The sequence below is a fragment of the Borostomias antarcticus genome (assembly GCF_949987555.1).
Source record: "Borostomias antarcticus genome assembly, chromosome: 6".
NCBI lineage: Eukaryota > Metazoa > Chordata > Actinopteri > Stomiiformes > Stomiidae > Borostomias > Borostomias antarcticus.
The window spans coordinates 29,515,517-29,531,208 of record NC_140239.1 but is presented as its reverse complement, the minus strand read 5'-3'; the positions used below and the strand labels follow the sequence as shown (position 1 = coordinate 29,531,208).

Genomic DNA, 15,692 nt, shown 5'->3' with positions numbered 1-15,692 from the left:
GGTCTGCAAGCTCAACAGCCAACAGCTGCAGTAGACTGACACACAAGGTCAGACCCCCCCCCCCCTCATTACCCATTAGCTCCCCCCACCACCCCTCTGCCTGGACAGTTAACCCCCCCCCCCCCCCCCCTCGACTGGTCTGTTCTGATGGCCCCCTGCCCTTGCTGACTGATAAACTTTTCTATTCTATTCTATTCTATAGCTTGCAACGCAAACATGTTAATGACAGAGGCTGCCCCTCCAACATGGCCGCCAGAGTGTCAGTTCTTCTCTGGCGGAGCCAACACTGCTGTTTGAAGTAAAACGCATCACCTGGGCACAACTTCAGATATTTGCCGGTAATGTCTCGCAGACACCAGTGTCCCAGAACCTCACATGGGAAGGGTTTCATAAACGGGGGGTGGGTTGAATCATTATTGTGCTACCTCAATCGGCGACAGACAGTAGTGAAACTGACATTTAGTTATACTTTCAGTACCGTAAGATAGGATTTCAGCACCTTGTCACAGCGCTAGCCTAAAAGATCACGCGAGACATAACAGATTTACCGTCAGGCTCCCCCTTTGCTTCCACTTAAGCCTCTGACTCCGTCCGAGGATTTTAGAACGCGCCGCGCGCTCTGAGACAGCCGGAGCAACGGCCGGTTCAGGGAACACACTGAGCCACTTCAATCCCCAGGGCTCAACTCCCACCGCCATTTCCCCATACAAATTGAGAGGAGGCGTTTACAGAGGGAGCAATCTCGCCGCTGACAAACACAATGCACATCACCGCGAGGAGCCGAGCCGCCTGAGCATGTCCGTGTGACGCAGACCTGAGTGTGCTGCCGAGGACCGGCGAGCCACATGCTACCTTTTCTCTCAGGCCCACGCTGGGCTACTAATGCCTGCTTACTAGCAGGCTGGACTGCTGTAACGGTCTTTTGTCTGGTCTTACTGAAGAAAGCTGTTGGTAAAATGCGTTGCTATTAATAAACTCAACTTTGTTGAGAGAGGTCAGGGATTTTTTATTTTATTTTTTTTTACAGTCCTATATTGGCTCAATGTTGTTTTTTTTGCTTCCCTATGGAAAATTAGGGGTTTGATAAGTATGCACCCCCCTCTCCATGTAAAGCGCATTGTGTTGCCTTTCTGTATGCAAAGCGCTATATGGATACGTTTGACTTGATTTGATACCGTGGTCTCAAACGATCAAGAGTCACACCGCGTTCCCCGACTCTCCGACATCTGGTTTAGTACTCAGATGGCTTTGATAAATCACGTCAGCACTACTCTGCTTGAAGCTAATGAGATGATAAAGCGATGCCTCACATGTCTATAAAATGGTTCACGCAGAAAGGCCGGTTGAAGACTTATCTTATTCAAGGGAGCACCTGAAAGACGAGCTAAGAATGACTAAAAGGCCTCGCCAGCCCTCAGGCTCACAGGGAAACTACTCCGAACCCTCTGGCATCCCGAGTCCCAGCCAAGCTCTGTCCCGAACTCCAAACAAACAAAACAACAACAGCTTTTACTGTCATATAGTGAGACACAGCACACAGTGATGAGGAGGCAACACCCAAACACATTACCCATTATTTGGCCTGCAGGCTATATATCTATATGTATATGCAATCAGTAAAATGACATGAACAATCACATGCACTACCACATATTAAAAATGTATGCAGTCGCTGTGTATAATATAGTCTACTAAATGTCATTGATCATTATGATTATCATACACAGGTCATAGCGTTTGTTCCATTGTTAGGAGACGCAATTGAATTAGAACTCAGAATAGATGAGGCTCCGACTATTAAGGTGGAGTGAGCAGGGATGAAATATTAACCACCCGAGTCTGTTGAGGGGAGGGAGGACGACACGGCTACTCTCTCCTCTGCTCTCTCCTCTGCTCTCCCCCCCGCAGTGCCTCACATCTCATTCGCATTAGCCATTCAGAACTCATTAACGCCCGACAGTAATTATCATTAATGCAGGGAACCAGAGCCGAGAAAAATTAGAGATTTAGAAATCATCTAAATCGTGATCTCCGAGCTCTGTCTGCGCCTCGTTCATTAAGTTCCCTCACACGGACGTTTCGGAGTCCTGCTCGGAGGATTAATTGGATGGAGGGGCGATATCCCAGCATGCAGTTCGGGATGCTGTGGACAATAGGCAGACACCTCAGACATGACCCCCGAGGGCCGACTGAATCGCTGTGGTGAGTCGGCCGGAGGAAATGGCATGGGAAGCAGGCGTTAGGCGACGGAGGATGGTGTAAGACTTCACAGCGCCAAAAACGACGGGGTGTCTTTAGACCCAGACTGGGGCCTATTATTAGTTCCCCGATGCTGTCAAGGCAGAAGAAAATCAGTTTGACGTTTCAATTCGATACAGGCGACAGAGCGTTGTCAGCCATTTCCTAATTATTTGGATCTCAGGTCCTTTAACTTGCCAACGCACTTGACCACCTCTCATAAACACCGCTTTAGCCAGCTACAGCTACGCCACTGAAAAGCCAGCAATTCTATGGCGCCAACCAAATCAGCTCGGTTACATAAGCGCCCTCTTTTAAACCCCCCCAGTTCCCAAACACGTACTTCCATTCCCCTTTTGCAGAATGTGGCCTTTTTTCATCATCACTTGATTCCACAACACTCAACAACTCGATACGAAAATGATCATAAACATCCATCTACCTCTTTCCCATGAGGCATGCGGTGGCAGCCAAGCCCAGGTTGGTCTTGTTGGGCTGCTTCTTGCGGCGGGTCAGCCTCTTGCGCCCGGCGGTGCTAACGGGTCCGTCGGCCGTCGACCGGGCGGGGCTGCTGCCGCCGCCGCTGCCCTTGCTGTTGAGGTCGCGCAGCACGTCGTAGTTGATCTTGCTGGAGATCTTCTTCTGCTCCAGCATCTTCTCGATGGCCTCGCCCGCCGTGCTGGCTCGGATAGGCTCTCGCCTCTTCGACTTCTTCGGCTGTTAAGATGGAGAGTCGAGGTCAGACGCTCGGAATGGATGCGCTTTGTTCATTTCTAGGGAGTTCTATTGTGACTTTATTAAAGTCATAATCCACATTTGGAAACACAGTAGCATGCAGCCCCAGGTGTTAACTACCATACAGGTACTGTAGCTTGGAGAACTCCAGTACAGTAGTGATTCGAGGAGTCTGTTTTTGTTGCAGTACCACAGTCAGTTATGTGAATCCCAATACAGAAGACAAACAAAAACTAGGCTTAAAGAAGAAACACATTTCTACACAAAATAGAGTGCAGGACAATGCTGTTTTGGTGCTACATGTACATCAAATTATGTCTAATATAGACACTATTTCCTTGCTGTTTCTACTACATTGTGCCCCGATGGATGGAACCCACCTATCCCTGAAGACATTTCAAGGACAAATAAATGCTTTTCCCTGGTGGATTTAGGCCTGTCGACTGATTCTCCTCACTTAACTTGAGTAGATGACAGCAATGGGAGAAAATGTTTTAAAACGAGGCCACACAGCACATCTGGGCAGCCGCTAAGGTATTTACAGAACCATCAAAACATGTAGCCAGGCTTCGCCAGAAACTACGCCTGGAAACTCACAGTTGGTTTCCGATTCCCAAGAGGTGTTACCAACGGGCGTTGATCAAAATGCTTCTGGACGCAATTGGATAGACCTATAACCAATCAGCAAAGACGCCTCTACGGCGCTCCTCTGCTCTGTCATCTTATTAAACCCGCCCCATATTAGATCAACGGTTCTGATTGGAACAAACCAATCTCGGTTCGAGCGGGTTCATTTAGAACGGTTGGATATCCAGACTGATCTGAAACGCATTCTCTGTATGAAATGCGCTATACAAATAAAGTTTGATTTGATTTGATCTGCAGAGTGAAATAGAATGTGAGCTCGCAAGATCAGGCTGGCGACGCCAGGCTACAAATCGTGTCAATATTTGGATAAATCATAGCTTGCTGGGATCCAATCAGCACCACTAGGCATTCTCCTCTGGCCTTATGGGAGTGTGGGCGTACCCAAACCCATAAGCCGTGAGGGGGAAGCAGACTGAATTTACACTCTGACAGATGGAATTTTTCCTCACTGCTAACTCGTAGCTTGCTTGTAGTAAGCTCATAGCGCAGAAGGTACATATGCTGTACATAAGTGTGCTATTAGTCGTTTAGACAATACATAATTTTCCTTTGGGGTCAGGAAGTATGATGTCACCCAAGTCTCTCATTATTGCGATGACACACGCTCATTACAAGGCCTCAGAAAGCCTTCCCTGCTGCTTCGTGACCAATCACACGCCATCTCCTAAGACCATCGTTTTGTTATACGCTACAGCGCATCAGCGTGAGGAAATACCCTACTGGTTTTGACCACAGTTGGCACCCCAACCTCGAAGCCTGGAGGCTCTGGAATAGGTATCAGGCCGTTCCCGCACTTCATCAAGCGCCCGCTGCCGTGCGGCCCGCCCTGCCCCTGGTTGGAAGCAGCGGTGAGGATGTCAGAGCAGACAGGTTAGCTCGGGGCCACGGCTACTGCTAATAGTCTGTGTCTCTGGAGAACTGAGCAGTGTAACTAGAGAGCCCAGACCTGACTCGGCTTGAGCGGAAAATATGCGCCAGAGCTCACACAGCTGCTCCGTGTCTGCAGACAGCCAGCCAGCCAGCCAGGCCTGGCCCACAGATCCTGACTGGGGACCCAGGAACAGCCCACCGCTATGCAGGTGCCGGCTGACATGCCTTCCATACATATACTGCAGGCTTTCCCAAACTGTGAGGCCCGCCTCCCCTGGGGGCCCCAAAGAAATTCAGGGGAGGCGCAGAGAGATGTTTAGAAAAAAAAAGAGAAAAAAAGGAAAAACATGTAAAACATTTTTTATTTTTGAAATGTCTATGGTTTTTCATGAATGAAACGTGATTTTAAAGTGCGAAAACGTCATAACGTTAACTAGCAGCAGGTGCCACCGAGCTAACATAGCTGTGTAATGTTATGGGCTAGCTAACGCTGCCTTGCAAAACGGACAAATTTGGGGGGTTGGGGGAGCGCGGATGTGTCACTGTTTTCAGAGGGGAGGCCCACATTGATAGAGTTTGGGAACCCATGATATACTGCATGCGCGCAGAAGTGCGCACACAAACGCATCAGGGCAGGAACTGGATGGTTCTTAGGAGTGGTTTTCAACTGTCCTGTCTTACAAAACAAATGACATCGGGGACCATGTTGGAAACAAGTATTTGTGCTTTTACATGTGTATCCCTTGGCTACTTTTTGTTTCTTGTCTTTTTGATATCCAATAAAGTTAATCAATCAATCGATCAATCAATCAATCAATCAATCAATCAATCAATCAATCAATCAATCAATCAATCAATCAATCAATCAATCAATCAATCAATCAATCAATCAACTACAGGTGTGCACAGAGCAACAGACACAAAGACGCACGTCCATTACCCTTGATAACTCACCTTCTCCTTGTACGTCCCTTGCTCTTTCTCCTTGGCTATCCTCTCCTCTTTTTCTAGGGAGAAAAAGTACAACAACACATTAAGATCTATTTGTGCTGGATTGGAATGCAGCACAAATAAGATAAGTAGCTTCCTCCAGTAAAGGAACACTTGAATTTGATAAAGACAACTTTATTGGCCCTAGTCCTTTCAGCCACTTACGGAATGATAAAAGTCAAATGAGTGGCAATACTGGTGATAGTGAAGTAACGTAATGCATATAGTCCATGGTATTCTGGAATATGCCTACAATTAGAGATTCAAAAGCAAGTGTGTACTTTAAAATGAACCATCGAAACGAATAGGTGCATTTTGACATGAGTTGTCTGTTCGCTCACCCTTCTGCTCCTTCAGATATTCTTCATTCTGTTTCATCCAGAGGTCTGTCTTGGTTCTCACTTCTTTGTCACTGAGGATATACTGCATGAAAAGTTGAACAGGGTAGCAGGGGAGGATTTAGTCAAGCGCTCATAATGAAACCTGAAGGATCTGAGCTGCATTGAAGACTAGGTGTATTATTACACCGAGGACTTAATCTTCTGAGCTTTTCATCACCTTTTAATATTTCAAAATGGGAAAAAAAATACAAATGGGGAGGGATTACTATCTGTTGCTGCACTAAAAGTGGTCTTTCAAGATAGAGCCTACAGTACCTTGTCAATTTCCATATCATCAATCCCATCCAAATCCAGCTCTCCACTCTCTGACTTGTCATCTGTGGATGAAAAACACAAAAAAACACATTTACTCTCAAATACTGTATCATTGCTTTCAATTTTAGGAGTTTCACTTTGGTGTCTGATCAAGACCTCAAAATGTTAAAAGACTTTAATGTTAAAATATTTTTTAATAAAGAGAGCAAATAGGTTTCACATTTTTTGACAGTGGCTCATTACATGAAGACAGGTAGCACTTGATTATCTGGCGATGGGTTCTTGTTTGTTTTCAGAGCCTTCTCGGAGGCATGGTTCGCCATTAATGCCGTAGAAAGCTAATTTGCAAGATGGGCTACGTTCAATGTTCAAGGAGCAAGAAATGTGACTCTTGAAAGTGAGAGGCCATCAAGAGTCGACCTCTCTGAAAGAGGTCACGAACTTAGACTCCAAAGAATCCTCATTAGACCACCAGGAACACACCATGGCTGGGAGAGAAACTAGTGTGAAATGTTTACACCAATCCAGATATAACACTTCAATTCAATTAAAAAAAGACATGGTTTCATTGTTTATTTAAGTACATTAATATGATTGAACTGGAACAAATGTTTGCTACGGTGTATCTCTTCAGAATTGGAGTAAGAGCCCTTTGCAATGGTTTGAACTCCACGTTACCGAACTCTACTACGAAGCATTAAGCAAATGTGTCCATGTCTATCAATGTATCGACCTAATCATTCTTCTTCTTCTTCTTCATTAACATTGTTCTTCTTCATTAACAATAATCACCTGAGCAAATCAGGCAATTTCTCAACAAAGCAACGCCAGTAAAGAGAATTTCTCCGATGACTTGAAACAGCTTTAGTGCTTCGATTAAGAATGTCTGGCATTACTAAGAGGTCTTTATTCTCCTCTTCTGAGAAAATGACTTCAAAAGAATTCCTTTGTCTGATAAAGACAGGCTTCCAGGTAATTACCAGCTATGAAAGTAACGCCATTGGAGACAGGACCGCGATATTTTAAGCATAGCCCAGGTCCTTATACGGGCACCTCTATAGTAGTGTACGTTTGGTAAAAGTCTATGTGAACATCGCAATAGTTGACTATAGTCTCCATTCCAAACACACTAACATACATGTTTTTAGTACCCAGTCTAATGTGATCTGATGCTGAGATGAGTCAAAGTTCCTTTGTAGATGCAGCTGTACACATCATCCCCAAATGCACGATTAAAATGTGCAACGAGCAGAAATCAAATTAGAAAGATTAGTTCCTTTTTTTTTTTCTTTTTTTTTACATTCTTTTCAGATGAACAAATCCGTGTCTACACTGTTTAATGTCAAGCAAACTAGAGAACAACTGAGCGTCAGTCTTTCAAGTCTCTGGCGATGCCTCCCAGCCGTAAAATGGAAGTGAGAGTTAATAGTCCTGAAAGAAAGAGCCGTTTGGATACAGACCAGTAATTATATTTCTTGCTTCCATTATAGCAGCAGTGAAAGACCATTCAGGGGCCTTAATGGCCACGGGCCCCATGCGCAGCACATGGTTGGGGTGTAGGCAGAGCCGACGCTGGGCAGTACTCTATAAGGAATCTCATTTATAATAGACCAACCCACACTCACACACTGTTCAGATCGGCTCGGATGCTATCGCCGTGAGAAAAATAACATTCTTAATAATATATGCATTAAAGACATATGCTTCAAAGTGCCAACGCTCGATCGGATCAAGGGACCAACGGAGAACAGGTTTAGGAAAGATCCGTCACGAGGGGAAGATATGGGTCACAATCTGTCAGCCTTCCTTATGCTGGCGTATGTGAGAGTGTGTGTGTGTGTGTGAGAAGGAAGTTGGATACTCGAATGCCTGATACACAGTCCTCCAGTGATGAAAATAGGCATTGTGGAGAGGCTGGGGGATGGGCTATCTTATTCATCTACTGATGGGGGATTATATGATCTGAGCTGCAGTGAATTTTGATCTGAATGACGTTGCACCACCAGTGTCCTCTTGGGGAGAAATTATACGGTAGGCAGCTACTGCAGTCTAAATAAAGTCTTTATCGAGTGAGTCTTTTGAATATGCGTCCATGTAAAGATCCGATTTACAAACCTCCCTCTCAAAGTGTGTCCTTTGCTGCTACATTTCAGTTTTTTTTTTATGTAGCCTTATATTGCTTCAATGTGTCTTAAGGATTTATATGTATTTCTGAAATTTGATTGTTTTGAACAGAAATCTTTAACAAGAACATTAAAAACAATAATCAAATTTCAGAAATACATAGAAATATCGGACACCCAACGGAATGCGTGGCCTGACGGTTGTGGATGACGAAACGGTGACATGGCTCCTGGAGGTGTGCTGGATATAACGCTCGGGTGACCCCTCACCCAGGCTCGGGGGGGTAAAAGGATAGCCCCTCGGCCCCGAGCCTGGGGGAGAGGACACAACATTGAAACCCCAGATTTTAATAAGGATAAGGGGGGTTCTTTTGTCAGCAAGCAGATATAATATACATGCAATGGCAAACAGCAGCATTTTAAACTTCCACCCTGAAGCGTATTGGCCAGGGACCACAGGGGGTCAGGGGTCACCAGCAAGCATTACTGTGCAGATATACTCTAGAGCTATGAAGTGCACAGACAGGACAGTGTGTGTGTGTGTGTGTGTGTGTGTGTGTGTGTGTGTGTGTGTGTGTGTGTGCGTGTGTGTGTGTGTGTGTGTAGCCCATGCAGTTAACAGGCAGAATAACTGGATATAGTAGAGACAGCTCTGTCCAGAGATACCATATAAGTACACCTGAATATGGATACATTCAACATCAGTTTTTGACAATATGAAAAGTAGGTCAACATTGAAATGTGCATGTGATTCAAATAATTGAGCTGCGGTTGATTTATTTATTCCATCTAGACTGTCCTACTGTGGACTGCTCACGTGTCCCTGGTTGCCTTCTGGAATATGTGGGTTAGGGTCGCGCTCGCACCGTAGACAGCAACCGATTAAATTAAAGCTGTCTCGGGAAAGAGGGGGAAATGTAGGGTGTAATAAGCCATGTCTTTACTGGAAAATTGTTTATAAGTAAACCTAAGTGCATGCGTCACGCCTAATGGTACCTTGTACTGTGTGTAAATAGCAAGGGTTTTCACTCCATAAATGACATCACAATAGTGTTCTTTTTTGTGTGTGATATTTTTGTGGCATTTCTGTTTTATTGGGATAGGACAGACAGGAAAGGTGGGAGAGAGAGAGAGAGAGGGGAAGACATGTAGCAAAGGGCGTGGGCCGGATTCGAACCCATGCCGCTACAGTAAGGACCAGCCTTCACATTGTACGCGCCCCAACCCACTGAGCCACCAGGGCGCCCCACAATACTGTTCTTACCCCGGTGCCCCACCTGTCCTGTATGCTAACTCCCACAGACTGTACTGCTCTTATATTGCTTTTGTGCTGCTTCACGCCTCATATTCTGTATGGTGATGTGCATGTTTGTGTGAATGTCCTGTCAGATTTAATATTGTCCTCTCGTCGTACAATATGTTATATTGTATTTTAGATTGCTATTCTCGCACTTTGCCTTCAGCACTAGATTATGCTCTTAGTCACTTGTTTAAGAAAGGAGATGCACTTGTGAGTTCTGGCAAGTAATAGAACATTGGCCTACGTTAAATGCAATTATTGTTAGTCGCTTTGGATGAAAGCGTCTGCTAAATGACTGTAATGTAATGTAATGTATTTATTCTCCATCCCTGTCCCCTTAGGGGGCCTTTCGCCTCCTATCAGGCTGTTATTGTAAATAAGAAATTGTTCTTAATTGACTTGCCTGATTAAACATCCAGGTTGATGATGATGATGATGATAATGATAAATGTTCAGGTGATTTGCGATAAATTTGCATTCAATTACACTCTGCGCAGGGTTTGTTAATAGATAATTATTGTCTTCCTGCCGTCTTCCACAGTGAAGCTCTGGACAGGTGGCGCATGGGAGACGATAGTTCTCAGACGTGGCTGATGACGCCGTACTGGGGCATTCACCACTACTGAATTTAGTAGTCGTTGATTTGTATTCCTTTTCCCGCAGCCTCTGTGAAAAGCTGTTCCCTCCGTGCTCGTCCTCGGTGACAGCAGGAGTGGACGAGCTTTGCCTCCCGAAACTCCCACCAACAGCTCCACCTACGCTGAGGCCAACTTTGCGAGATCCTGGCAAAAGCAACTTTAGGTGGAACAAAAATGCCAAAATGCCTACTGCCATACTGCCAGGGGTTTAGCATGTCATAATCTGGGCCTTTTAATACATAAGATAATATGCTATGATAGGCTATAATATGCTATAATAGGCTATAATAGGCTATAATATAATATAATAGGCTATAATATAATATAATAGGCTATGATATAATATAATATAATATAATATATAGCCCATACAAAACCCAAATAAAAGGCACATTAAGCACGGAGAGCAGAGTTCAGAGACAGGAGAAGAGCATCTCACCGCCCTCAGGCACAATCAGTCAGCATATTACAAGAAACAGCGTCTCCTGCCATGACTGTGCACTTGACTGAGCACAATCCCAATTACATAACAATTATTATGTAAATAATTAGGCATCGTGGCACTGATTTTACTCTAGCACTAGAAAAGTGAACCTGAATTAGTGGAGTGACTGAAATGTATCAAATTGCAGAAATGCTTTGTCTAAACTTGCACGGGTATGGTGTGTGTGTAGCTCAATGTTGGATCATGGGCATAAAAGCTTCTGTTTAGTGTACACAGTGTGGTTTTTGAGTGGGATGTAAATCCATTATAATTAGTGGAAGAGAATGTGTGTATGAGTGTGTGTGTGTGTGTGTGTGTGTGTGTGTGTGTGTTTGTGTGTGTGTGTGTGTGTGTTTATGAATGTGTGTGTGGGTGTAGCCTGTAGGCCAGGGTCATTCCAGGCCACATGCTGATTCTGACGTGATGGAGCCCCTTAATGGAAGCAGAATGTGTACTAAATGTGTGTCTGTGTGTGTGTGTGTGTGTGTGTGCGTGTGTGTGTGTGTGTGTGTGTGCGTGTGTGTGTTTGCGTGCGTGCGTGTACAGATGTGTGCATGTAAGCTGATTTTCAGCAAGAATGAATAGCACACTTCTGCACTACACAAAAGGTCTAACTAAGCCATGTTTGATCACAGTTGGTGTCTAGAATTGACTATGAAAAACAGTGGTCAGTTAGTATTCTGGTTCTTTTTTCTCAGTCATTGGATTGAGTAGTTATTTTTGCACTTTAGTGCTTTCTGTACACCTTGTATACTGTATACTGTTCATACTGTATATTGTGCATTTGTGCCTTACTGTACTACCCCTCTTTTATACATGTCTGTGCCACTATGCCTTGTGTTGTAGTGTATTGTATTGCTGTGTGCTGTAGGTTCCTTTTTGATGCCTCAAAATGAATTTCCTTTCAGGGATAAATCAAGTTCATATCTATCGATCGATCGATCGATCTATCTATCTAGACTTACTCTTAACCGACTTTCAGAAGTGCTATTCTGTTCGCATGGGAAATACTGAGGAGATATCAAGCAATCAGACGCAATATTCTACCATGAACCACTTGTTTCTTACTAGCGCTAGCTATAGCTGATACGTGCTACATGTTTCTCCAGGCGTCTTTGTTTCAGAGCCCTTAACTGTTTTCTGCATTTGCTTTTCAGTCAGTTGGAGTTTGAGAAGTCAAATGCTGGGTACATATACCAGATGAGGTGAGAGGGAGGCCATGTGTCTCTTCTGTCACTTCTTTGTGTCTTCTTTCATCCAGTCAGACTTGTAAAAGCTGTCAATTCCACACACATGCTAGTGGGTCTATGACGTATGTGTCATTCAGTGTAACACTGAGTGTTTTGTAAAAAAAAAAAAAAAGGTGGTATTCAAAATAAAAGAATGACATTTTTTTCTGGGTGGTTATATTTCTGCCAGTCTACGCATGGATATATAAACTTGTGATTGTGAAAAAATGTTCATTTTTCGAGAGGGCAGTCAGTATTGTACTGAATGACATGGGACACCTTTACGTCATTGACCCTAGTGCAGATTGTCCACCACTAAACGTGTCCTCTCGGTCCAACTGTCATCACGTTATCCACGTATATTGTGTGCGTGATTTCGTTCGAATGTCTACGGGACGTCTGTTTGTAATCACGGTCTGTGTGAGCCGAGCGTAGTAAAACTGCTTCTCATTGGCTGACCGCAAGCCTCATTATCATAATTGGAAACAAGCCAAGTGGTGCCTGTCCCTTTAAGGCCGGGGCCAGACTGCGGAGCGAGCGAGGTGGCAGCTGTGATGTCATTGGCGGCAGGGTGGGCCGGGCTGCCGAGCAGCTGTCTAATTGCATCACCGCGGGGGTCAGGCGACGGCCAATCGTCCTTTCCCGTCAACACCCCTTTTGATTCCGATAGAGGACAACAGAGGAGAGAGAAGCGTTGCAAAAACAGCAGCACACTGTACTGTATGATACAGTCTCAACCCATGACATTGGCCGTGGTGGGACTCTCTGTCGGATGCAGAACGGCTATAAACCAGACATGCCTCAGTGTTGGAACTCCATTCATTTAAACACAAGGTCGTAATGTTCGCAAAACACACGCGAGCCGCACACGTACGTTGATTTACCCTGCCCGCGCTGTGACGACGTGCGCTGACTAGAAACGCGTTTTAATTTACAATAGCGCAAACGCCCGGCTTAGATTTAGTGCATGATAATGCATCTACTGACACATGCTGTGGAGTTACGAGGCACTCGGCTCGCTCAGGCTCTGTTTGGGTTCCGTGGCCTCGGGCTCGGACACTCCTCCTCCCGAGAAACCCAGAAACCGCTGCTCTGATGTGACTGAATATGTGACATCCAATGACAGATCAATGGGAGAGAAGGGATGATTTCCAAGGGACACAAATGGGGCCCATCTGGTCGGCACACAGCTTGAAGAGACATTCCGATGACATCGGCACGAACTAGCCTAGATACAACTTTATTCGAGGGGGGGGGGACATCTCCTAGGAGTTAAACGTGTCCTCTCTCCTCGGGAAGTGGGTCTTAATAGCTTTAAATAGGCGGTGGGTTCGAAGGAGGTCGTCGCGTCGGACATTTCGGCTCATTCCGGAGCCTCAAAGAAGGGCAGTTGCGCTAAGCGGTGCCAGGATGCTGGGGGTGGAGGTGAGACTGGGACAAGATGGCGGAGAGACGGGAGAGACGGCTGGGAAGAGACGGTCAGACAGCCTGCAGGAAAACTGTCAGCTTTGATGAGCGTGTGAGGGACAGCACTCTCACACACACACGCACACACACACACACACACACACACACGCACACACACAGTCAAGAAACACACACTTAAGTGCAGACACACAAACACACGCACGCACGCACACACACACACACACACACACACAGTCAAGAAACACACAGATACATGCACACACACAAACACACATGCACGCACACGCACACACAGTCATGAAACACACACATACATGCACACTCAGAGTCAAGAAACACACAGGCAGGCAGTCAAAAGAGACTATGAAACCCAACCACTGTCACACACACACACACACTGGGGGGGGTTTAACTGGAGCTGGATGCTGAGCCCACGGCCATGTTGCTGAGCGGGTGGGAGACGGAGATTCATCCCCCTGGTAGAAGCAGAGCCAATAAAGCCATGTTTACCCGTCCTGAGGCCCCACGTCTGAGAAGAGCCTCTCTGTCTCTCCAGCAGCCGTCTGTCCTGAGTCATCAGCTTTCTGAGCGCACGGACAATGATGACAGAGCATCATATCTCTGTAGCCAGCACTGTGCCCATAAACACCACTGCATAACTGACATTTATCCTACTGGACGTTTTCTTTTTTTCCCCCTCCTTTTTTTTAAATATGAGTGGATCCATCCAGTTCGTTTCTTACCGTTTTTCTACTTTACTAGACAGTAGGAAAGTGGCAGGGTGGCAGACACACACAGGGCCGACGGCGCTGAAACAAATTACAGACGCGGCGTCTAATAACCTCACCGCCCTGGGTGATACGCATTGAAAGTGTGGTAGACTTAACCACTACGTGACCTGGCAGGACAAACGTATTGTACTTTTATTGGGTTTTTCTGTATTCAAAATGAGTGTGTGTGGGGAGGAGGGCTGGTCTGACTGTCGATGGCACAGTTGCTGTTGGTGGCTCAGTGAGAGTGACTTTCGAAATGGGAGGTCAACGAGGGGTCAAGGGGTCAGGGTCAAGGGTCAGGGAAGGTCCTGGGTTCGAGCAGGGAGCAGGTGTGACTGCTAGAGGGGTGTATGACAGAGTGTGACCACCAAGCTTGCTAGGGAACTATGATACATATTTAGATATTGCTGGCAGGTCTTGATTCTCTGGCACAAAAAAGATGAAAAGGTGAAATAGACTGTGTTGTTGTTGTTGTTGTGGCCAGGACTATGTTGTTGTTGTTGTTGTTGTTGTTGTGGACAGGACTATGTTGTTGTTGTTGTTGTTGTTGTTGTGGCCAGGAGAATACTCTTCACGAAAAGGTGAAATAGACAATGTTCTTGTTGTTGTGGCCAGGACTATGTTGTTGTTGTTGTTGTTGTTGTGGCCAGGAGAATACGCGTTATTTTCATCTGCATTATTCGATTTTGGACTCACTGCCTGGTGTAACGTGGATTTCGGGGTGCCTGTCATGCGGTACCTGGCAACCTGAAGGTTTGGGGACATGCCACTCTAATGAAGATGCCATGCAGTGCAGGGGTGTGTAGCACACAAGCAGTAGCCACAGACCCAGAGAAATAGGCTGCCATACTGTATGGTACTTTGTAACAGACGTTTTGACATGTACACCACAAACTACAAAGCCAGCTAAGTAAGCCCTATATGGGCGTTGATCCCCCCATGCCTTCAGTGCCAGGAATCTAAAATAAGAATAAACAGCTCCATGTCTGCACAAGCACGCATACCACTACACTAACACAAATACATCTCCAGAAAATCAGCGCTTCTCTAGAAAATCAGACTTATTAATAAAGACTTAACTCAAGACAATTAAGGGGTATTTACTTTGGTGTTAATGCCATGTCACAGACTTATTAGGACTAAAACGTTTTGTTAACGTTTACCAAATGAATTTCCCCCTGTACCAAATCTCCATACAAAACAGCACTGACTGAAAACTGACTGAACACTGGCTGAACATTGACTGAACACTGGCTGAACATTGACTGAGGCACCAAAACACGTTGCAGATGTGTGCCCTGCTGCTGTGGTCCAGTATAATGCTTCATGCCCCATCCTGCTTTAAAACGTGTGTTGTTATGAACAATATTCTATTCAATATATAAATAAAAGAACACCTACTGTAGAAGACGGCTCAATTTGAGTAGTAGCTAAAGACCTTCATGTGGATTTAAAAACAGAATAAAGACGAGCGGGAGATTAGTCCAAACTCCTTCAAGGTATGTTGAACAATACTGTACGTCAGCAAACAGAACAGGGCAAATTGCCACTGCTGGTTCAGAATTTCCCAGGGGCTCTTG

The 15,692-nt window shown here is 45.4% G+C and overlaps 1 protein-coding gene across 1 annotated transcript in view; it reads right to left on the bottom strand.

Annotated features, from left to right (window-relative positions):
- Positions 1-15,692, bottom strand: part of brf1b (BRF1 general transcription factor IIIB subunit b) — a gene marked incomplete at its 5' end in the record, with an annotated part of 68,997 nt that overhangs the window by 19,212 nt on the left and 34,093 nt on the right. Inside the window, 4 exons of the mRNA XM_084439723.1 lie at positions 2,681-2,955; positions 5,446-5,498; positions 5,823-5,904; positions 6,138-6,199. Coding sequence (XP_084295849.1) covers positions 2,681-2,955; positions 5,446-5,498; positions 5,823-5,904; positions 6,138-6,199 — 472 coding nt within the window. The remainder of the gene's footprint in view (positions 1-2,680; positions 2,956-5,445; positions 5,499-5,822; positions 5,905-6,137; positions 6,200-15,692) is intronic.